Source organism: Passer montanus, unplaced genomic scaffold, assembly GCF_014805655.1.
Source record: "Passer montanus isolate IOZ18808 unplaced genomic scaffold, ASM1480565v1 scaffold21, whole genome shotgun sequence".
NCBI classification, from domain to species: Eukaryota; Metazoa; Chordata; class Aves; order Passeriformes; family Passeridae; genus Passer; species Passer montanus.
Genome location: NW_024366703.1, coordinates 8,942,595 through 8,967,720, shown reverse-complemented (window position 1 = coordinate 8,967,720; position 25,126 = coordinate 8,942,595). Strand labels below are relative to the sequence as shown.

The following is a 25,126-nucleotide window of genomic DNA, read 5'->3' as shown; positions in this document are numbered from 1 at the left end:
TTAAAGCAAACAAAGCAACCCAAGCTGTGTTTGGAGGGTTTGTACACTGAAAGATGGGCAGAATTTGCTTTTTGCTTCAATTCTTATTGTTCTAGCCCTTGAGGGTTGCATTTTTAGAGTCACTTAACTCACAACTAATACAAAGTGGAGAACGTGAGAAAAGTTGTTAAACTTGCCCCACAGTGTAATAATTGAATACAATGCCATACTGTATGTGTATATGATTTATTTATAAATTTATAGTTGTTTAACACATATTTTATGGTTTGGGCAATTTATGGTACCTTATATGGTATCAGGGAATGGGAATACTGCCAGAAATCACCACATGCCATTAACAACAGTATGAGTTACTGATGTGTTGGGCACACTTCTTGGCTGAGACAAATACTGAAATACATTTGGGAATCTTTGTTTCCTAACAATCTCCTTAGCCTAAAGGCACCTTTTCCCAGCGAACCCTGCAGTGCTCCCTGTCAGCACCTGGCAGGGCTTTCCCTGTCCCGTTGCAGGTACCGCAAGGTCGTTTCCAACAACTGCACGGACGGGGTGCGGGAGAGGTACACGGCCAAGCCCCAGCAGTGCCCGGGCAAACCTCCCCAGGGCCTGCGCATCGTCACAGCCGACGGCCGGCTCACGGCCCAGCAGGGCCACAACGTCACCTTCCTGGTGCAGCTGGAGGAGGTAGGCTCTGCGGGACGCTCACCCCAGGTCCGTCTCAGTGGGACTCACGCCAGGAGGAGTTTGCGAGGAAGTGAAGCAGGACAGGGTGGTATAAAGTCAGTTGCGGCCAGGATGTGGCTGGGTGGCATTTGCTCCAGAGTGTATGGAGATGAAAGGGCTGTCATTGTGGTGCCCAGGGTAATGTGTGGGAGATGTTGATAGAAAGTGGGGATTGGTTTAATTTGGGAATTTCACAGGAGAGCTGAAGACTGTGAGTTTGAATTCTGATCGCCCATCTTTAATTATGCTTTTTGCTTCCTGCTGTTCTTTGAAACTGAATTTCCATATTTGTTTTCCACTGGCTTTAAACCAAAAATGACAAATAGTACACATGCAGCTGGGTCCCCATCACACAAGTTGGTGCATATTGTTTAGGCATTTATGGGTGAAATCTCAAGATGTCCTCAGCAGGATTAAGTCTGAAATTCATTGCTATTGTGAAGCTGATTCAGGCTCTGTGTTTTTATTATATCTGTAACTTAAGTTGGTATTTCATTGTTCTGCTCCCTCCATTCCTGAATCCATAGAAAAAAGTATTTAAATATTTTCACCTCTTTTTTCTTTTCAGCACTTCTCTATCTGTATTTGACTAGTGGTGCACAAGCAAGAACATTCACGAAGTAGCAGTTTTCTCTTTTTCCCCTAATCTAATTTGTTTTCTTTAAACTTCTACCCCTTTTCCTCTCTTACTGGCTAATAAATCCTAAAACAAGTATGCTTCAACACCAAGGGACAATGTACATCCCCTTTTAGTGAGGGAGGATGTACATCCCTTTTTAGTTTAGAGTATTTATTAGAGTATTCAAGGAAATTACTTCTGACCCTCTCCATAGTAAATATCATCTCTGAGGAAAGAATTTTTTTTAACATCTCTATTATTGATGCTTTTCCCAGGAAACTGGTGTCCTGATTTGTAAAGGCAATACCATATGATAAATCATATCTAACCCAAAGCAGTTTTTGACCTGAATGTTTATTTTTTCCAAAATATGATCACTTATTTCAGTACTGACAGTCATACAGCATTGCTACTGTGGTGCTGTAATAACAGTGTGAGCATACAATTTCATCTGGTTAAATTATTGATTTCTGCATTTAAAGATGGAAAAGGTCCAAAACAAGAGTCAGTCTCCAGGCTTAAAAAGAATAAAGAGTTAAAAAGTGCATTTTCTATCACCTTTCTCTACTGAGCAAAGTTTTAAAACAGACTGGGAGAAGCAGATGGGTAATCTGAATAGTCAGTCACAATCTATCAAAGAATTATGCCAATAGTCAGAGGGAGAGACAATCACCCACAGTGTGGGAAACGCAGGACAAATGTCCTGCTCTTTCCTCTGTGAGTGCTTCAGCTCACATATCATGTAAGAGAACCCTGAGCACTCTGTCATTCAGGGAGCTGCTGTGCATTGTTCTGACTCTTTTGTTCATTCTGATCTTTCCTGGCAGCTCTGCTTCAGTGTGCACCAGAGTCTGGAAGCAACACCTTCTCCAGTATGAGATGGTGCCTCTCTCATGCTGGGTGTCAAGGAGTACAGAGCAGATGTTTTGATGAGTGAGTGAGTCAGTTCTGAGGAGATCTAAAGGGAGCTCTTCTTCCAGTATATCTGATAAGGAAGAGGTTAGGAATTGCTCTGAGGGCTGAAGCAGTATTGATCAGCCTCCAGCCTTTCCAATTACTCTCCCTGTTAGATGAATCTTGACCTCCTGCTCCTAGATTTGTCAACTTAAAGAGCAACCAACAAAACCTTTGGGCAAATTTTACCCAGTCTGACAATGACTTTGTGTGAGTGTTGCAGCAAAAAAAAGATTCAACAAATAGGAATATTTGCCCAATTATGTGCAAGCTATAGGGCAATAAAATGTAGTTGAAGCAGCAAAACTTTGTAGACTAAACTATTTGCCAATTTAACTGTTTCAGTGACAGAAAACATCACTCATTAGAAAAGTTAAACAACCCATCAAAAGACCAATCATCCTTTTATAAAATGGATATTGATTTCACAGCATAATTGAGGTTGAAAGGAATCTCTGGAGATTGTTTAATCCAACCCCACTTCTCAAAGGGAAGTAAGTTCCTTTCCCTTGCATACAAGGCAGAGGTCTCACAAGACAAGAACTTGACAATTTCTATTTAGTTCTGCCCTGCACAGGTGTATAGCAGAGTACAGTCCAGGATGATCAGTATCCAAAAAATCTGTGCCACTCCATCTCAACTGAGGGGAAGGCATCATGAAAGTTTAAAAGGTCTGGATATGTCACCTTGCACATCTTTTCCTACAACAGCATGTGAAAAAAATTGTGTCCTATTAAACCCTTTCCTCCTGGAGTGGTGGGCAGTATTTTAGAGTGCTACACCCTGGTGAGGACTCCTCCTTTGGTGTGAGTGACAGCTGGTATCTTTTAGGGTGTGAAAAGGCAAGGGCCTTTCCTTTTGCATCTTAACATTTCCTGTATCCCTCTGAGACAGTTTGTTTGAAGCCTTCAAATCTGCAGAGCTGTTTCATACACTGCAGCCTCCCAGCTCTCTTTTTACATGCCCATGTTCCACTTGATCTGCAGGAAAAGAGAAGAAAAAAAAAAAAGAGAGAAGCTGGTGAGCCAAGATACAAGAGTCTGTTTGAGATTTGTACTCCTGTTATCTTTCTAGGGCTTTCTGCTCCATCTAGGAATCCACCTGGGTTTGAAAAGAGGAACAAACTACAGAAGCAGGTTCACTGGAGGCCCTGAACATTCACTGTGTCTCTGTAGTGGAGCAGATTGCTAAGAGGGCAGGGAGAGACAAATGGCAGCAGTAAAAAGCTGATGTTTTCACTCAGGTCTGGGATTTAGGGGCAGGAACCACAGCACAGTGGTTCCTTGTAGAGCCTGGTTGTGCCTGTAGTGATGCTGAGAGCCACAACTGTGCATTCTGACAAAAACACAATGTGAGCAAAAGATGCCCCAAGAGAAGCAAGGACAAGGCATTCAGAAGTGTTCTGCTATTGAAGAAGACACAAAAGAAAATCATCACTGAAGTCTGTGCAAGTGGAGGGAGGGCAGGAACCAAACCCAGGAGCACACTGAGCACTGCTGATTTCTGAGAGTTGGGATTCTGGCCCAGTTTCTCTAACCCTGACTCGCATGACATTTTCCTGTGAAGCAGTTATATCTGGCAGCATATAAATAACATTAAAAGCAAACCTAACCAACAGGTCATATTTAAATCATGTGAAGATGATTTAAAGAATTCTTTCAAAAGTGATCTATGTCACTGATCACCTTTTAGAATTTCTGTATGACTTCCTCTAAATCACTTGCAAGGTCACCTTGCACTTATTATTTATGGTCCCATTATTGGAAAGGTTTGGCCAAGTTATTTGACCAATTAATCTGGGTGTAATCATCATGGGTTTTTTAGTGGGTGACAATAGCCAGGAATCATCAATATTGCCTTAATAACTATCATGTGTTGCATTTTATGAAGTATTTTGGAAGTGTTTAATAAGCAAGGCATCATACTTAAGCTGGGAATTTTACTCTTAAATTTCCATGAGATAAGCAGAATACCAACAGCATTTTTGTTATTGCGTGACAGCACATAAGGTAATTAGCTATGCTTAAATGCAAATTTTTCATTGCCTAAACATGCTGCCAGTTTAAAGGTAAATCCTTTGCCCTGGCCTGGGCTACATGCAGACACTCAGGGCTGGTACCTCTCACACTGCAGCATTCAACAAGAGTAATTTCTCAGCCTGAAAACCTGAATCCTTGCTTTATTTTTGGACAGCAGCAAAAGAAATCCAAAATGTGAAGTTACGAAGGCACTTTTCCTACTTAAGTTATTCAACCCAACGTCCTTGACATGTTTTGCTTCTCTGCTGTAGAAAACAGAGGAATTTTTTTAAGTGTGTGTTGTTTCTGTGTGCCTTCCTGATCACATTGTCACGTAGGTCTCTTGGCTGTCACGACCACAATTGTTATTTGTGTGTTGGAGTTATTGGTATGAACATCAGACACTTGTGCTGCTATACTGCTTCAGCAGAGACTGAAAGCTGCAGCCTCCAGAGCAATGCTGTTCAGCACAATGGCTTTCAAACTTGTTTCATCCCATTGCTCACACATCTTTGCTGAGGAAATGGATGGTAAAGACATTCAGGGCAGGAAGGTTCAGGGCTTTGACTGTTTCATTACAGATAATTCACAGAGAAACTGCCTCATCTAATTTATTTTTTATCTTGATAAAATGACAGCCAAAAATCTTTGACATTCCAGGTCTGCCTCAGTTCTCACTTGGCAAAGTCGCTCCACTGGGAGTAGATTTTGGCTTGCTTTTAACTGCTTGCTGCTGCTGTGTGATGTTTGGATTAGACTAATGTGTGGGGAAAGCTAATTTGTTCCTACACTTCAGGCCACAGGCTACAATTCAGGCAATCTGAACTCATTCCTGAACCGCACTCTGAGCTCCTTCTGCATGACCTTGAGTAAAACTTTGTGATGTTTTATTCCCTTCTGCCTCATACCCCCCATGCCTTGCATTTGTGTAGTGATTGCTCATAAATCCAGAGGACTCTCTCTTACCATGTGAACATACAAATGACGCCCTGAATTTCCTAAAGACTGCCGTGGCTCTCTGTAATACAATGTTGATACATGGCTGTACAAAGTACACTGTGTCTTGGGTACATTTAATGAGCTTGGGGATCCTGCTGGGGGCTCAGTGCCATTAACATTTCCCACCTCAGCACTATTGTTTGGTGCAATTCAGTATTCAACTCAGCTAAAGTTTCTGGAGATGAGCTTAGCATTAGGATTGTTTGATTGCTGATGTACTCAAATTAAAGATGCAAAGCTAGTAGTAATTAAAAGCACAGTCTGTATTTTTTTTCACAGTATCCCACTGTTCCCTCTTTTGATATCACAAGTTTGTTAGTAATGATTACAGAAATATGAAACCTTCATCCTAACTTTCAATGCACATGCTGAATCACGTTTGTTTATCTTACTAGCAGCACTACACTCCTCTAATAACACACAAATAACACAGCATGTACCCTCTCCTGTACTATTGTCTTCTGAATTATAATTGCATTTTCTGATGAGGACAGGCTGGTTGGGAGAAATCAGAGCCTTTCATGCATTTTTAAATTCATTGTTGAAATTCCATGAAAATGTATGAAAGTGGACCTTGCCTTCCTAATGACGCACAGCACTACAGTCTTGTAATGCATTTCCAGTCACGCAAGTTGAATTATTCTGCATAATCCTGAGAGGCTGTTATTGATTCCTGTGGGGCACAGAAGATCTAGTACTGTAAAAAGAGCTCATAGCTGAGTTGAGCTGGCACAACTGGCAGTCAGGATGAATGATGTGATCGGTACAATTCACTATTTGGTGTTGAAAAAGAAGTACATGTGAAAAGTATCAAGCTATTTGCCCTGCTAAAAGGCACTTTTCTATTCAGTTTCTGATTTGAAAAATTAAGGCCATCTCTCTGAAAGCAGGGATTTGCACAGGAAAGCATATTTTTAAGTTCTTGATGAAATTGGATCTGAGTATCTGGTAAAAAATAAGAATATGCTTTAAACAGATCTAGATTAAAGGTATGCCATGTGTAGATATTCAGTTCCAGTAAAAATATATTTGATGAATGATTTCTTTTGGTGACAGGAAAATGCCAAAGAGGGAAAGGGGTTAATCTAAAGAAAGCACAATGAATTAATCCATGAAAACTCTCCAACAGCAGCCGTGTCTTTATCTTGCAAAGGATAATTAAATCTATTGTCAACATCTCTGAGGAAGACACAGAAGTCGGTGCATAATTAAAGACTGAAAAATGAAATCTGAAACATGGGAAGCAAAATTATAAATCTTGAGCTGTGTTGGTTCCATTTTTTAATACTTCGATTTAGATACAAATACTCAAAGTCAATAAGGAAAATGCATTATTACAACTTTCAGGGCAAGATTCCGGTGGTGTTTTTGAGAGAGAATCCTGCTAGGTTGGTCTCACATCTCACATGCAACAAAATATTGAGAGCTGCATAAAAGTAATCAAAATATAAAAATATTGTTGCAAACTGTATGGCATGTTTCTTGATATCCCGTGAGGCAGGAAGCTTCCCAGTTTTTTGGTAACATCCAGGGCTTGTGTGCACTCAAGGCTTCTTTGGTCAGGATGCAGGAAAAAAGTGTGCTTGTCTTAGGAGGCAGGACCAGGAAGCAGGGAGAGAGGAATATTTTGTATATGCCTGAAAAAAACCTGGACATTTAATGAGAAAAATTCTTAGAAAACAGTAAATTTCTGATTTACATGTTAGTAACTAATGTTGTCTAGGTAAGTAAAGGGTTTAATATGGGGCCTTGACAAACTTGCTTTTAGTTATGAGGGCTTCTTTTCAGGCTAAACGTTCTTAAAGCTCAGCATATGTTTAAGCCTTTAGCTGCACAAAGCCCTTATCAAGATTGCAGAGAAAGGGGTCAACCTAAAGAAGACACAGTTAATTAATCCATGAAAACACTCCAGCAGCAGTGTCTGTCTCCTGCAAGTAATGCAGAGAGTTTTGCATCTGCCAAATTTGGGCTAAAAGCTTCAGCAAAATCCTATTGTGGAGTATTGAGCCTGACAAAATAATAAAGGAGAAGCTGAAAAAAGTAACAGGAGGGGGTTTTGCAAAATGTATGGATAGACATCAAATTTTTGCAGTACAAAACTTCTCTTGGTAAAATAACCTCTTGCAAGTGGCTCTGGAGAGATGCTGGAGACAAGAGACAGTGACAGCTGGATTGGTTTAAATCAGTGTGGGCTGTGTGGGAAATGTTTGGATTTTGGCTCATCTGCTTTCTCTTCCTGTCTTAGTCTGTCCGTGCACTTACCTGGTACAGATAAAATATTAGAACAAGTCAAAATACAGTCTCTTTTTTTTCCTGCTTTTTCTCTTCCACTTCCTAAGCTAGAATTTTTAATATCAGATTTCCAAAATGTGGTGTTTTCAGAGGAGTGTTACAGCCTGGATCTTACTGAGTGGAAAATGTGTTTCCAGTTCAAAAGGTTTTAAAACAGGAAAGGCCAAGACAAATAAAAAAGACTGGGGGAACAGCAGCTGAAGCTCTTCTCTAATTGGATTTTCAGTTGCTTCTGTCAGCATCTTCTCTACCTAGGAATTGAAATCTAAATCTTGTATGCCTTAGAAATGGCTCCTTTCCCTGGATACACCTGTAGACAGCGTGAGTTTCACGGTTATGGACAAAATGAAGACAAGAGGATAAAAAAGGTTCATTAGAGCACAAATGTTGACAGTTGCAGAAATGAGGCTATTCTGTCACCCTTTTCATCTTCTGCTGCTACCTCAGATCTGTGGAGGAATATTCCACGACCTGAAACAAACTTCAACTGCATGGCCTTGAATATCCTCAGAGCTGGTAAATCCAGCAGGGTCACTATGGTGCCACAGTTTAACCATGTGAAAAGCTTTTGTCCTAGCAGCATGGCTTTGCTGTTCAAAGACATCATCTCCTTCTGAGTAGGAAAAGACAACTAAAACCCTAATAATGATGGACCTGGAGGCATTGGGAGAGCATCAGGGGGTACTTCAGAGACCTCTGTATTTGGCCTGAGTCCTGAACTGGACTTGAGATAAGAACAATCCCCCTCTGAAAGATGTTCAGAGGTCGTGTGTGTTCACTTCTGGCTGTGGAAGAAAATCCCATTTGGTGGCTTCTGTTAGCTCAGTCAGACATGAGTGCCCAAAGCACTGCATCATGTTTGAATCTGCACATCTTTCTAATAATTCAGCTCAACAAAGGACAGAACTCTGTTCTTAAGACCATTTCCCCTGCCACACCTTCAGTTTGGGATTCTCCACAACAGAGCATCACAGTTATTTTTGTCTCATCTATTTGAAAGCAACAGAGCTTCCAGCAGGGTGCCAGGGCAGTGTAAAAACAACTTTAGTCTATTAAAAGAGAGCATCTGAGAAAATTTGTTGCTCTTGCCACCATCAGGTATAGCTCTGCTCTTTTTGCTTTCCATTCAGGCAAGCCTCCACTATTTCTGCCTTCACAAGTTATAAAAAGACTGAGAGAACATGAGGAATATAAAAGTTCTGTTACAATTTCCTCTTATAGTCACATACATTCACATCTCTTTCTGATGTGGACACTTGCCTGATGCTATCCATTCACATGGGTGCCTTTTATTCCAGAAGGGAAATTGAGTCCAGAGGACTGTATCTCTCAAAGGAAAAAAGGGAGAAAAAGGAAGAAAGAAAAGGAAAAAAAAAAAAACCCAAAGTAAATGAAATGTCCTTTCATCCATTTTTTTGAAAGGTTATTAATGACCAGCTATTCATTTTCCATCATTCCAGAGAGTGGCCACTGCTTCAGTGCACCAGGCTGGGGAGGTGCTCCACAGCAGTAGCCAGCAATGTGAACATAGCCAGCACGAGCACCATGCAGAGCCAGAGGGGGATTTCCTAGGGGGTGAGGATGTTCAAAGGTAAGGCAAGATGCTGCATCTCACACAAAAGGGAGGGATCTTTAGCAGCCATGGTTGTTTGACAGGTCAGTGCAGGCTCTTCCTCTGGTCTCGCTCACCCTGCTGATCCCATCTCTCAAAAGCAAAACAGAATCTGTTTTGATCCTTTCTCTTCCACCACAGGGAGACCTCCAGAGATCCCTGATCCAGGTGGATTTTGGAGACGGCATCGCTGTGTCATATGCCAACCTCAGCTCAACAGAAGATGGGATCAAGCACATCTACCAGAACGTGGGCATATTCCGGGTGACCGTGCTGGTGGAAAACAGCCTGGGATCTGACAGCGCTGTTCTCTACCTGCATGTAACATGTATGTATCTTCATACCCCTTGTTAGCTGCTGGTTTTCTTTTAGAATTATTACTTGGAGCTAGAGGTGACATTTGGAATTTGGCAGCTGGGCCCAGAGTGGTGGGAATTGATGAGTGTTCACCTGTCCTCCAGACAGACTGTTGATTCCAGACTGAGAGGAAACATAGATTCATTAAGGTTGGAAAAGACCTCTAAGATTATTGAGTTTAATCAATAGCTTTTGCTTTTTTAATCATATTCTGCCTCTAGTTTTGGATAGTCTAATTTGGGAGACATCTCAAAGGACTGTCCAGCCCTTTCTGAAATGCACTTTCATTATCAAGCTTACACTTCCAGAAACAACAAAGACACCCAGTGTTTTTTAATGACTTTTAAAAGCTTTGAATTTTACTTTGAGCATGTCTTGCCCTCTAATGAAACACACCCACCTCTGGGATAGAAACCAGTGCTTTTCAGTGTTTCTGTTGTCATAGGAACCAAAATCTTTGTATTAAATAGTACTGCCAAAAAAAAAAAGTATCCTCACATTGCTTTTCTGCTATTCTTTTTAACATTTTCATACTTCATCTGTGTCTGATTTACGACTGAAATGTATCCCAAGTTCTTGGATAAAACCAACATTGTATCCTTTCATATTTATTCTAGCTCATGGTTATGAACCTAAAGGATCAATTTATTTATCAAAATTTTGTTACATTCCTAATGGATTTTGTTTGAGGCCATAATTTTCTTTATACAGTGGGGTTTTCGTTTGTTATTTATGTTTTCACTGTGTGCCTCTGTGCCAGATTAACCGAGAAAAAAAGGAAATTCCAAAACCTCAAGTTATGTTTACAGAAATATTGTTTACCATCTACCAAACTAACTCCACATATTGTGTAGATGATATGGCACATTCCCACACTTTACCTCTAGTTTTGGGGTTAGTTCACACAGCATGAAAGCTGCCTTTTCAGGTTAGGAGAGCAGCTCTTTAATGGAGAACCATTGTGTCAACAGATGGGAGCAGTGGGAGGCAGGAGTGTGGGAGATGGGATTTTTATGAAGGAGGACAAGAGGAGCAGGAGCAAATATTCACCTGAATGTCCCCCTTCAAAAACACCTTTGCTGGCAGGTGTCCAGCCTTCACTCACTCATAGCATCTTTCTGGTCTACAGCTGCTCTAAATCATTTTATTGAGATACTGAAGGCTTATGAACCATTTTGATTGTTTGAGCTGTACAAGAAATAAACAATATTCAGATTTGTTTGTGTGACTTAGCAGCTGACAGTGTATGTTTCTGTGTTTTGCATAGGTAATGCCAGCACAGGATTTAAACACTGAGTGATCATTGCAGCCAGGCCCAGATTATGTGTGCCAGACTCCCTGGAGAAGTGACAGCTCAAAGGGATATGTCTCACCTTTCTCTACATGACAAGAATTAGGGACTGCAGCACAGTTTACAAATGAGCATTGTGCCATTCAGAGAGACTTGCTGAGGACAGGGATGTAGAGTAGATCCAGCCCCCTCCAGAGTCTAACACCCTGATCCACAAAAGTTCCTAAATCCTGTTTGAAAGCTTGCATGGCCATTCAGCTGAGTATTCTGCTTGGGGTGTTTGAGGTTGGCCTTTGGGGAGTTTGGCAAAAATATCTGTCCTTAAAATAGACACATATGCTGTATTGTAAGATCCACAGGCAAGCAATATGCAGCCTGAGCATCCAGACTTTTAGGAACAGCTACAAACTGGGTGATCCCTGGTTACAGGGTAAATACATGAGTGTCTGCAGCCAGGTCTGGGCCTTCCAGCACCTTCCTTGCCTGTGGCCAGCACTCTTCCTGCAGGAAAAAACTGCAGGCACTGAACCTTGGTGCTTGTGGTCTCAAAGATAAAAGCAAAGCCTTCATCCCATGCTCTCCTCATCCTGCTGCAGCCTGTGCACAGAAGCAGTGTCTTTCCTGCAGGTGCTCCAGAGATCCAGAAATGCAGGTTACTGTGAGACAGGAGCATTTTGAGTTGGATGGACAATATAAACTGTGGTATGGAAACTGCTCAAGCCAACAGCCTGTTTCTTAGCTGTCCTGAAATGTCAAAATTTTCTCCTGAAAAGTTAGTTTTGGATTTGTCTGGATGCTTCAGAATAACATCACCTGTGCAAGTGAGCCTTTTGAGAAGCTTCTCCCTTTCAGTTTTCTGGAGCTTGTACAGTACTTTTTCCCTGGGACAGGTGAAGGCCATAGCCTCCATAGCCCTGCATGAAGCTCAGAAATTAATGTTCTTGAATCCTCTTCAAGCTTACCTGGGAGAAAGCAGTCTCCTACCAGGAGGGCCTATCCAGAGTGAGCTATCCCCATCTGCTGGCCAGATACTAGCTCAGCTGTTCAGCCTCCTTGCCCCAGCTGTGCTGGGAAATGCTCAGGGAGAGTTGGGTTCCTTGGGCCATTCTTTCATATCCTGTCCCAGCCTTTGTGTGGGGAAGGTCCAAGGAGGTGCTGGGCACTCTGTGCCCTGCAGGATCATTTGGGATCTGTTCAGAGCAGTGGTGCAGTAATGTTGGAGAGTATCAGACTTTTCATGGGCTCCATCATTACAGTTGTCACTGCATTTAGCTGGGGAAATTGCCATTTTTCAGGTCTTAGGGTCTTGCTGAAAGCAGGAACAGCGTGGTGATGGAAATGGATCTGAGCAGGAGGATGCCATTAAAATCACAAGGGTGCAATTGTGGCATCTCATGAATTTCCAAGTGTTGACTGCTGTTTATAAAATGCAAAACAAGCCATGGTCTCATGTATAGCAGGCTTTGGTTAATCTGATCATGCATAACTCTTAATTGGGCTGCTTCAGCTTAAGCAGAGGCTGTGTCTAAGCCAGGGAAAGATGCACTTCAGTAATAAATCAGGAACACTGGTCCTTATTCTGCCATTGTTTATACAGTCTGATTTGGGAGAGTTTTTTCCCTCACTCTGCCTGTTGTGTTATACAGGATGCTTTCTCCAGAGTGTGGTGTTCATTTAGGCTGAAAATCAAGGTCTAAGTGGTGATTCATGGATGGGGTATATCCTGAAAGATCCTCCCTGGAAATACATCTAGGAATGGATTTCAGCTCCATATGGACAATGCAAGGCTGTGGCTGTGGTTCTCATCACTGGGGAGCTCACATACAGGATGTGAAGATGTGGCCTTAATTTGTTTGAGGAACCCATGTCCTCATGTGACCTGAGGTTTCTTTATTTTTCTTTCCCTGTCACTCAGGACAATTGCTTTGTTCTCTTAGTGAACAGTCAGAACACATTTTAAAAATAATCTATAGAACAAGATTTAACAACAAAGGCCCATCTGTTTCCAGAAGATGGGAAATGTGTAACCCTGGGCATAATGTCACTTGTCGAATGAATTATGTTCTGTTTATACTGAAGAAATAAAAGAGTTTATTGATGAAAAGGAGAGAGTATAAGGTAACAATAAGTGCAGGCACTCAGTGAATAGCTGCCTTCAGAAAGAGTTTCTGAAGTTTACCAAATCATAGCACTTTCCAGCAAAGACGGTTCATGTCTACTGAAGCCCTTTGTCTTGCACATTCTTCTGTCTTCCCAGTGAAGGCCACATTCACACAACAGGGCTCTGTCACTATTGTAAAAGTCACATAAGCTCCTGACTTCGTGACATTCATGCAGTAGAGAGTCCAAGATTTTCAGCTCCAGGTACAGGGGTGGCTCCTGTTCTCTGAGGAACAGTTTTAAGCCTTCCTGTCTAGAAATGGTACCAAGCCAAAACATTCTGCCATGTCCCTTAGTGATTTAGGGAAGACTTTTCTTCCTTAAACCACTGGATATTCCACCCAGGTTGACTTTTCAGATGGATGGAGAACTCCCCTTCTGTTTCTGTTTCTGCAGGCCCCTTGGAACATGTTCACTTATCTCTGCCCTTTGTCACCACGAAGAACAAGGAGATCAACGCCACAGCAGTGCTGTGGCCAAGCCAAGTGGGAACACTGACTTATGTCTGGTGGTTTGGCAACAACACAGAGGTTTGTATTCCTGATGGACTGAGGTCAAAATAACCCTGGAGGAGCTCTCTGACAGAAGAGGGAGGGAGAGAGGGATCTGGGAATGCTTCTGTGTAGTCACATATGCAAGAAAATTACACACCAAATTCTGGGATACTGATGGGCCTTGGAGGTACTGACATGGAAATGTAAGTAGTGCTTTGTGTTTGTGGCTGTGACTCAGCTGCAGGCTTTATTGCTATTTCATGCAAGCTGTCAATAGCTTTCTTCCTTAATTCCCTCCAAGGTGAACATAATTAACCAAAATCTGGAAGAGTTTCTGTTGTTTCTCTTCACCCTCCTTTCTTCAATAACAACAAGAAAAAAAAAGTAGGGCTTTGGAAGACTTTTTTTTAGGAAAACAATCTTTCAATCTGAAGCTGTTTTTATATCTGGAACTGACCTATGCTAAGCCACGTGTGCAAAAGGACATTATTATCATGTGCTGTGGGTGGATTAAATGGTTCCCAACACACCTCCCTGCCCAGGGCTGTGCTCAGATATGAGAGTAACCCCCATCACATTCTGCTGCCTTTGTGCTTGCAGTCTTGGTAAATCTGCACAGACGTTATAACTGTTCCTTCACACCAAGACTGCAATTATATAACGTTATAACGTTATATAATTGTGGCTAAAGTACCCAGAAACCCTAATTAGTTTCTGAGGGGAGAGGTTGTGATGGATTTTGTAGAGCCAAGAGGGACCTTCATAATCACACATTGTTTTCTTCTGTATAACGCAGATTGTAAAGTGTGATCAGTACCTGCTGCTTTAACTTTTTGTGACTAGGGCAGGACCTGACACCTTATTGTTGTTGTTGTTGTTGTTTGCATTAATACTTTTCCTCAGATGATGGAAAATGAACTGCTTCTCCTTCTGACCATCTCCTCCAACTATTTCCCCACAGCTAATTATTCTGAGCTTTGAACTCATGCACCGTGTTTGTAGTCTGAATTTATCTAGTCTGGGATTCAAGCTGTTGGATCTTGCTATGCCTTTTTGTGTAGATTAAAGAACTCTCTGTACTATCAGCAATCATCTCCCCCTAGAGATACTTACAGGCTGTGATTGTCACCTTTTAACCTTCCCTCTGATCTCCTAAGCTCCTAAGTGATCAGGGTTGGTCTAATTCTGTTCTCATTGAAGTGTGAGTTTTACTATAGACTACAATGGCAACAGTTTGACTTAATACTGGGTGCTTTGAAGATCTCGCTCAGAGTTCATTAACAAGTGAAAAGAGAAGTTAAGGCAGAGTCTGCTGGAGGACACAACTCATTGATGAACTTGTTCACAGCTGAAGGGATCTCTGTCCTCTCAAGCATCAGCAAGTAAAAAGAACCTGTGTGTCTGCATCTAAGGATAACATGGGACAGCAAATGTGAAATCTTAATTTGGCTGGTTCTGTGACAACCCCCTTGAGTCACCTTAAATAAAGCACTTACAGTAGATTTAGGAAAGGAGGGTGCTACCTGAGCAGTGAGTGTTGCAGGCCTTTATTTCAGGATCTGGGCCTCTCTGGGAGTGAGCAAAGGTGGGCATTTTAACATGGGATCGAGAACAACCAACATGCCAAGTGGGAAGGAAGCACTGGAATCTTACATAGCTCCTGTGGGAATTATAGGTACTTTACTCTGAGCTTCAGGAGGACATCCCAGTCTGGGATTTGTGCCCTTCCTAGGAAATCAGCTGCTATCTCACAGGGCCCCTCCTGAGTCTGAAATTTCCAATCTGGAACTAACTCCTCAAACCATCCCAAAAGGTTAGAGAGCCAAACTCATTTTTGCTTTTCCTTTCCAGCCAAATTAACTGAATTTTTCCTTGTATAATGTGTTTGCAGCCACTGATCACATTGGAAGGGAGCATCACATTCACATTTTCTGTGGAAGGGATGAACACCATCACTGTTCAGGTCTCAGCAGGAAACACCATTCTTCAGGACACAAAGACCATTGCAGTCTATGGTGAGTTCTTCCCCTTTTATTTCACACAGGATTCTTCATAGTCAACATTTAGAGAGCGAAGTTAGCTGGCAGCAACAAGAGTTCTTTATTCCAGAATGCTTTGAGTGAGATTATAAATTGAGCTCCAGTGTTACCAGTCCAGTGTAGTATCTCTGAAGGCCATGGATTGACATTAGTGCAGGCTGACATGATTGCAGAACATTGATCTCCTTCCCAGAGCCCTCTATGTGTGCTCCATCACTTTGTTCATCCTACATGATTGTCAAAATGTTAGTTTGTTTTGTAAGCTGGTTTTCCCCCTTCTTGGCCAGCAGAGGCCTCTTAACTCACACAAAAGCTGCTCAGCTTAAAAGGTAAATCAATGCTGTGTGCTGCAGTTCTGCACAGAAATCTGTACTGATTTGACATTGTTCTCATGTGTCAGAAGCAGTTAGGGCACACAAATGCCATATAGTGTAGATGGAGCCTAAAACCCACTGGGAATCCCAGTTTTAGCTGATAGTGATCAATGTGGGCAGCTCTGTTAGCAGCAACAGAGATGAGGTACATTTTCCAAGGCTAGTCCTCTCCCCATATTTATCCCTGTTCCCTTCCAATTAAGATCTCTAAGGTTTGGGGCACATCTGTGAGAGTCCAGTCACAGCTTCCTACCCTGGGTGTGCCTGCTCCAGAAGTCAAATTGAAGGTAACATTTCATTTACATTCCCAACACAGCTCCCTTTGCAGTGCTATTCATCCACTCAAGTAAGGACTGATCACTTTTTCAGTTCCAAAGCACTCAAGTGATGAATCTCCCAGATCCTTCACAGCTCTCACTGAGTCTCTCAGGTGCACTGCTGGATTCCCTCAGTCTCTGCACCATCTGCAAACTGATTAAGCAAAACATGAGCTGCACCAGGTTTCACAAGGTTCTGCCCCCTCATTTGGCATTGAGGCATTTCAGTCTTTGCTCACCACTCTGCCATTGTGTCTGCAGAGAAATTTCAGTCCCTGAGGTTATCGTTCTCTCCAAACCTTGATGACTACAACCCAGATATCCCAGAGTGGAGAAGGGACATCAGCAAAGTAATCAAGAGGGCTCTGGTGGAGGTAAGCTGTGTGCACAGCCTGTGTTACAAGGGTTCTGGTTCCTGATTTGTGTCTTCATTAGGACTGGATCTGCTGTTCTCTCAAAGTGTCTCTTTGTTTCCATTACCCAGAAATGGAGAATTGACAATGTTTTAGGCCAGTATCCTAAATTTTAGACTGGCGAAATGATCTCATCCTATGACAATCTGGTGCCCAGAGTCAGCCATCAGTGTAAAGCAACACTGTTCTAATGGAATTGCAAATATGCTGTAGGAAACTTGTGAGACCAAAAACTGAACAATTTTTGCAACACAGAGGAGCACCACAGCAAGTACTTTAAGACTTTTATATAGAATGAGTCTCACAGGGCAGGACTGGATGCTGTTTTTTTCTGAAGTTCTTTCTATGGAACACAATGTCACAAAAATATTCTAGTGTAGCTGAAGGTTTGCATTTGAAATTGAGGAAGTAAGAAGAGCTAGAAGAGATACCTGGGGTTTCTCAGCTCAGTAGAAAAACAGTGCAAGGAATTGTTTGAAATAATATTTCTGCTTTTTAAAAAATAAAGATTCTCAGATTTTGAAAGGACAAAACGCTTGTCAATGTTATTAGCAAGCTTAAGTGTTATCTGTAGCATCATCTGTGCAAAAACTTTAGAAAAACTGTGCTAATCAGGTGCACAAACCTGTCTGGATTGTTTCTGAGGTTTTTTTTCTGGAATTTTCTTAAAAGACATGAGGAGAGGGGGAAAAAAGAGCATTTTTCTGGAGCTTAATCTTTTGGTGTATTTATATCTGTATCAAGTATTCAAGGATGCATTTATCTTCAGTATGAATTTTCAGAATATAAACATCTCAATAAAGCAAAACCAAGCCATAAAAAAAGAACTGTAAAACCACAGTACCAAGGCTACATTCCAAAAGCAGAGCAGTGAAAACAGAGTCTTTTTGTTATTTGATTGAAAAAATAAAAATTGATAGCTAATTATCCATCTTTATATAGCTAAATGATTCACCTTAAACAAGCCTTTGTGAGAAGTTCCTGTAAAAATTAAAGATAAACCCAGTAGATTTCTACAGCAATTAAGTAAAAGGTATAAAAATGAGCCAAATAACTAAATAATTCAATAGGAAATTATAGCTGTGCTATAGAATTTTTATGAACTTTTATTAAAGTATTATATTCTTATTACAGAATACCATTAGACAAGGATAAAATTCTGCCTACAAAATTATAGTTCTGTACTAAAATCTGATCTTCACTCTGAGTAGGGATAATTTCATACTATCACAAAATATCCTGTTTCTTGTTTTGATCATAATTATTTGCTTGCATCATTGGTTTCCTGATTACTGTCTTCCACTTCTGAAAAAAAAAAATCTCCCAGCCTCTGAAAATTAAGGCAATACTGTGTCTTTCTTGACACCTTAAAGCAACCTGTTAGGCAAACACAAATAATGTAAGCCCTGGCTTCACAGAATACTCATAAAGAATATAAGAAACCTTTATGTATTTATAAGGGTTTTTCGTAAATCCACTTTACAAAACAAAGCAAAATTAAAAAAGGGACAAAGACTCATGCTTTTCCTTGGTGTGTGGTGGAGGGGACTCCATAGGGTTTCCCCATACTGTCAGCTTGGGTTATCCACAGGACAGGCTCAGAAAATGGTGATTTATGATCAGTTTTGCTGACCTTTTGTCCTGCATCCACCATTTCCTCCATGTCTTTGCTCCTGAACTACCATGGAGAAGAATTCCTGAGATTTAGGTCCAGTTAATGTCTGAGAGGCTTCCAAGTCCTTACTGCAAGGGAATCTCTGTGGTGCATCTGTGATCTGTCCTTGTATCTGAAGGCACTTTTTCCCCACCTCTTTAAAAGTGACCAACTAAGTGCAGCACTTGAAAACTTCAGGTTAAATCAAACCCTTGAGATTTAAGTACCTTTGGTGGATAATTCACAACAGAACGGCAATGGAGGAAGATTCATTGCATTATGTTTCTCCTTCCTTTGGCTAACAAAACTTCCTGAGGGCCAAAGTAGGTCCTTTTCTGGATAATAACTCAGCAATCTGATTTTGTAGCCTCAGCTGAAACATGAGATTGGAGATGATCCTGGTAGTACTGCCTTTAGGTACTTTTTCTTCTGAATTTTGTCTAATGTGTCAAAATTAGGGATATTAAAGTCCTAACTTAAAAATTTCAGCCAATGAGACATACGAGATACACCCTACACAATGAAAGTACTGTGATGCCTTATTGAAGAAGCTCTCAGCATTCAGTGCCATCCACACTGTTTCTGTCTCCATTATTTCTCTGTATCAGGCTACAGGTATTTCCAGCAAGCATGTTCTGGTTGCAGTGCTCCCTGGCCTCCCCACATCTGCTGAACTCTTCATTTTACCATATCAAGATGCCACAGGAGAAAAAAAAAGAACAGCAGCAAACCTCGAGCAGGTATCGTGTCCATTACTGGGAGAAGTGTGTATGTATGCATTTCTGTGTCTGTGTGTATATATGAGATATCTGTATCTGTATGTACATGGGATTTGTATATGGTTAGAACTGATAATTATGGTAGGAATGCATCTGATTCACTGGGGTACATATTACACATACATCCTCTTTAGGCTTTTTTTTTATGCTTCTGGTTTTTAAAGGAGGTTGGTTGGTTTGGGCAGATTTTTTGGTTTTTTCTTTCCCCAGCATTGGAAACAGGCTTTGGAGCTCTCTTTAGGAGTTTAGATGCCCATTTTTGTTCCCTTAGAAGTCCTGTTTACTACATGGAAGCAGGAAGAAAGAAGGAAGGATTTGGGGGATTAGTTCCTGACAACAGGAAATGTGGAGTAACTTCATGAAGCAAAGTTTATGACACTGTCAAGAGTTCAGAAAGTACTGGAGGACAGAACTGGGTGGTAAACCTGGGCAGTTCATTAGTTTAAGGCATAGGGATGGGATTGGAGAGTCTGCCTGCCTTCTTCATGGTGCCAGAAGTGGGGCTGAGTCGCTGTGGACTGTTTTCTCTGGGAGCAGCTGAAATAGGTTATGATGACTGAAGGACTCTCTCTCTGCAGACCCAAAAGGTCCTGCCAACCAGATGGGCCTAGCAGGATTGTAATTAAAAGATAAAACACTGTGCTGGGCAAAAATCCTGAAATTACTATGAATTGTAGAATTGTTAAGATTGGAAAACACCTCTAATGCCATCGAGTTTAATTGTTAACCTAGCACTGCCATGTGCACCACTAAAATATATTCTCTTGTCCCGTAGCTCCTTTGCTGTCTCTCAGCTTATTAACTCAGATTCCAGGGGCAAAGATAACTTTGGCCCTGAGGGAAGCACCACTGTACCTCTGCCTCCCATACTCCATGCCCATGTTGACTTAGCTGTGAGCCTCACACCTCCAGGTCACCCAAATTCTGAAGCTTTCCCTTGCTCAGCATTTCTAGCTGTCATCTTTTCTTTTGACAAATGACCTTCTTAAATTTTCACCACCCATGTAATAAACAAAAAAAATGGAGATTTACTGCTCTGCCAAATCTTTCCTTCCTTTTCTCCTTCATTTTCCCTTCTCCTCACTTCCTTCATAAATTGGCAAGGAAGCCAGTCCATAAACTTTCAAGTTTACATCTGACCCAGCTCCCTTCTGGCACTCAGCAACTTACTCTTTCTCCCTCTTTTTATGCCTCTTTTCCTCTCTCCTGTAAAAACAGAGTCTTTGTGACTGTGGAGAAAGCAACCCCTGGCAGTGCTCTCACGACCCTTTTTATGGACAAGAAGAAATGTCATTTTCAGTTTAACTCCATCAACATCTCTGGCATCCTGCAGGGTCCAAATGGTAACCTTTGGAGGAGAGAGAAACTATTTGCCATTTGCAGCCAGCTCTTTTCTTTGAAAAAAACCCAGGATGGTCAGAATGTTTTTCTTTCTCATCTGTGGGTGCTGCATTCCTCTTCCTAGTAACTCTAGCAGAAAATGGTGGGGTTTTCTGTGAGAGCTGCCCAAGGGCCACCAAGGGAGTCTGCCCTCTGCTGTGAAGCATATTCTGATACTGCTCCTGTTTTGTCATCTGTTTTGCCTGTGATCCTTCACTATGCCTTGCCCAAAGTGTCTTAGAGCTCATTCCACAGCCTCTCCTCGTGCTTGAAGTTGCTGGGATGAGTATTGGGAGCAGATGTTTTTCATGGCTATAGCTTAAGAAGCTTAAGTTGCTTCTGAGGTACTTCTAATGTATTTGCTCTTTTCTGGTAGGAATAGAAGTCTGTTCTGTAATCATGGGCAAGGAATAAGCTATTCAAAGGCACGTATGTGAGCTTGCCAGTTTGCAGGTGCAGACCCAAAGGAGTTGCAGTTCTGAATTATGTTTTCTAATTTAGAAGAGAAACTTCCAAGTGTGTAGGGAATAAAATGGGAATAGTTTACACAAGTACTGCGATGGAAAAAGGTTCCTTAAGGAAGCACTTCATTACAGAGGTTCCTTTCCTCATCACCTGAGCTAGACCACTGCTCTGCCATGAGTAACCATGAGGGAGGGGTGTATGTGGTTTCATGGACTTTCACATTTACCAGTAAATCTCATTCATATTTAATAACCACGGGAGGCTTATATTTTGCTGTTTCCCCTTGAAGTGGATTAAGCTGTTCTGTTTTTATCTGATATGTACTCATTTGGGTTTGTAGACATACTTTTAGGTCCCTCTGTCCAGCCACGCGTCTCTAGGTACATAATTCCCATTGACTTGAGAGGCACTTAGATGTCCACTATGCTTTGACAATCTAGGTCTTGGTTTCCCATTTGTCAAAGTCAGTAATACTCCTTTGTGCCACTCATGTTTGATGAGTCTGAACACAGTAGGCCAGTAGTAGGGGACTGCAGTAGTGCCCCACTTGACAAATGTACAATTCCATGCAGTTTTCCATGAGGATAGTGCATTTGTGTCTCATGCTCTCTTTGAGACTGTGGTCAGATGGTAAATGTCATTTTCTTCCTCACTTGATATATCACTTTCATACAATTGTCCCAAATTATTTTTTTATGTATACATAGAATCAATTATTGTCATATCTGTTTGCATTTAGAAATGGGAACTCTGCATTCCTAATTTTTTCCATTGGAGACTAAAGTACCTTTAAAAAGTTTGACTGCTGTTGACAGCCAGACAAAACTCTGCTACATGTGAGTCTGGGGAAGGTTTCTCATTGTGCAACATAGGACAATTCCACCTAATACATAAATACAAAAAACGTGCTTGATCCACTCCACTTTCTGTAGTCAGTGCAAAGTTATTCTTCACAGTTTCCTAAAAAATCAAAAGGCCTTTTCATCCTGCAGAATCCCAAAACACATTTGTAAAATCTTGTATTTATGACAGGAATATTGTGTACTTTTTTTTCTTTTTCTTTTTTAATTGGGTCATTTGATTGCTCTGCTTCATTTAACAGTAGCTGAGGACAGACTACCACTCTGTTTAAAAATGTAGAAATAATTGGCAGTTGTCAAACACTGGTCTTTGATCTGCATACTATGACTGAAATATCCCAAACTACACTGAAATATCCCAAATTTTCCAAAACAGCCACTCAGAATTGCCACTGGCCACTTGGGCTGGAATGCAGTTGTTTCACCATCTTTATGGATGGGGTTGGTGAATTTGATGATTCCAAAATTCAGATCTGCTAAATCTCAAATTTCTTTCTCTTCAGTGAAAGGCAAATCTCTAAGAGTAACATTTCAAGAAATTGAGTTATTTTTAGCACAAATACAGTTCAAAATGAATTTTCAGTGGGAAATATTGTAATTAAAATTCAGTAGAGGGCAGTTATGATTATTTATTTCAGTGTACGGTTTTACTCTGTAGGAGGATTCCGAGGGGTTATCTTTTTATTTATGCATTTCACAAATTATCTTCTTTCCATGTTGTTTCCTAGTGGGAGCTTTTTCTCAAATGTAACAAATGCATTTTCTTTTAATAAAATGAAATGTAAGCAGAAGGTGTATGATAATTCTGAAGTGAGGTTTTTATATCAAGTAAAGGTTTCAGTGTTACCCTGAATTTCTCTTTAGTTCTCCATTTGGGTGCTTTTCACTGGCCTATTCAAAATTGCTGTAAAAGAATGCAAAACAGGGGTAGGAGCAAATAGTTAATGACATTTGAGGCCATTAATCTCTTCTCTGAGAAGAGCTTTCAGCAATATAGCACGATGGAGACTTTGGCAAATGGTAACATCAGCTGGTTGGTAGCCAACTGTACTCAATATGTTGCAGCTGTGGCCAGTATCTGTATCCAGCTAAAAAGATGGGAAATGACATGGATGACTGATCATCAAATGGGTAGTGATGAACTGCAAAGATTAAATACCTCTTGTGAATTTAAAACCATTGAGAGTGGCATTCAGGAAGTCTGTAAAGATATACCTCTTGGGATTCTCTCCTTAAAGCAGATTCAGTTTTACATCTGCTTCTTTGCAGCTGATGGAGCTTCTATCTTATTTTAGAGTTAGGGGTTTTCTTTTGCCCACCCTGCTAAGCTTTAGTGTTTCAGTGTATTAGCTTTCAGTACTTTTCTTTCCTCTAATGTATTTTGGGTGTGCCCATCACCAAAATATTTTTAGCAGCAAGATCATGACAGTGAATGCCTTCAATTCTTACAGAAAATTGTGCCAATCATTCCTGGAAATTAAATTCCAGGAAGAGGTTGATATATGGGGCAAATCATCTAATGTTTACTAGGAGAGATTTTTTTTTAACATCTGTGCCTTTGAATGAAGATCAAGTCTTCCACTGGTACTTAGGGGAGGTTGGACCAGCATTAAGAAGTAGAGGCAGATGAGGAGAGAATGGAATATTGTGAACCAAAACACCTTGTACCAGGGGCTTTTTTCTTTAGCCAGCTTTTCTTAATATCTACTTGTGTGCTGCAGGAGAGGCTGTGTAAATCTCTTGTCTTAATACCTTTGAGTTAACTCCTGCCCTGTGACTACCAGCCCTCTCTCCCTCATCTTTTGCTCAGAGTACAGGGCAGCCCTTGATTCTCAAGACTGTTTTTGGTTGCCTTTGTTCATCAAAAGTGGATCCTGGCTTTTATGTCCAGGTCTCTGGGTTCATATCTGCTGTTCCATTCTTGTCCCAGAGCAACGACAGGAATATCCTCTGCCTCGTGCTCTCACAGAGTCCCTGGATACTTCAGCAGCTTGAATTTAGCATCTTTCATTAAAGATCTGCAGAAATTCCTGCTGGAGCCAGGAAGTCAGTGACTGTGCTCTTTTCAGTGCTAAGGCAAGCAAGCTTTAGAGGCCCCATGTGAAGTGTCCAAGGTTATCCAGGGCAAGTGGCACAGTTTAAAGTAATCCACATTGGCCCTGACTCCCACTTCACTTTCCCAATGTTGGCTCAAGTTTCTTCCTGCTAAATCAATGTGCCTAATTCTTTCCTTAGTTGTTTATTGATTTGCTCAATGAATTGAATAGAAGTGTAGCACTCATTAGTTGAGATCTTTACACAGTATCTATGAAATTATTAAGATTCTTAGCTAGTGCATACTGGCAGAGTTGAATCACATTCAATTAGTCTAAAATAATTTACACCAGGGGTTTCAAAAGTCAATAAAGGTATGGGAAAATGCCCTTCTCAGTGATAATTCTGCTTCTTGGTTCACATGGTTCTTTTAGAGTCCTAAATCTGACAAAATGCTAAGAGCGGCCAAATTAATTTTTGTTTTGTTCCGTTTTTAAATTGGAATATCTTTTTTTTTATTCACAAATTGTCTGTTATTATTATTCATTATGTGTCCTTTGATGAAAAATGATACATGAAGAATAGTTCCTATTACTGAATTATTTTTGCACATCATGCTTAATTCTGCAAATGAAGCAGATAAAGTCAATGAGGCTCAGTTAAGGACCAAAACTAATTTTGAAAGCTAATTATTTTCACAAGAGAGACTCTTGAAGACTATAAATTAAGAGGTTGCTATTCTAAGAAGATTCATCTTCAGCTAAGTTAGTTGCATCTCCAGGAGGGAGAGATGAAGAGGGGGAGGCCTGAGGCCAATGTGTTCCCCAGATGAAGGTCTGGCTGTTCAACTGGAGTTGCACTGCTATTTTTGAAACAGGCCAAAGTACTTTGATGTTTCTTTTTCTGCTTTTTAAACCAAAATGCATCCATGGTATCACTTTGAGTGCAGAAATAAAGGGAAGCACAAACCCCAAAATGTTCACCATTGAAACCTTTTTATTACCTCAACAACAGAGATCAGCCATTGTGTGGAAATGTAATTCAGAGACACTATATTAATGCTGCAAACAAGTCAAGTCAGAACCACTCCTAGATTAAAGTCTGATAACTGAGCTAGAAATAGGCTTGAAGTTAGAGGAGTCTGTTCTCCAATCTCAAAGCAAATGTCCTGACTGATCTCTCAGTGCACAGATCCCCTTGGGACCATTGAGGACCACAAACATTGCCAGGTTCAGCTTTGGAGTGCAGTGTCCAATCCCAGTGTGAATTTGGCCCTTGAAGTTTATGCAAGC

The 25,126-nt window shown here is 41.0% G+C and overlaps 1 protein-coding gene across 1 annotated transcript in view; it reads left to right on the top strand.

The window, feature by feature from the left end:
* The window catches only part of LOC120502029 (VPS10 domain-containing receptor SorCS1-like), a 141,722-nt gene that overhangs the window by 104,657 nt on the left and 11,939 nt on the right, over positions 1-25,126 (top strand). Inside the window, exons 16-21 of the mRNA XM_039709043.1 lie at positions 513-684; positions 9,359-9,545; positions 13,422-13,555; positions 15,411-15,534; positions 16,511-16,623; positions 18,925-19,056. Of these exons, the coding sequence (XP_039564977.1) occupies positions 513-684; positions 9,359-9,545; positions 13,422-13,555; positions 15,411-15,534; positions 16,511-16,623; positions 18,925-19,056 (862 nt within the window). The remainder of the gene's footprint in view (positions 1-512; positions 685-9,358; positions 9,546-13,421; positions 13,556-15,410; positions 15,535-16,510; positions 16,624-18,924; positions 19,057-25,126) is intronic.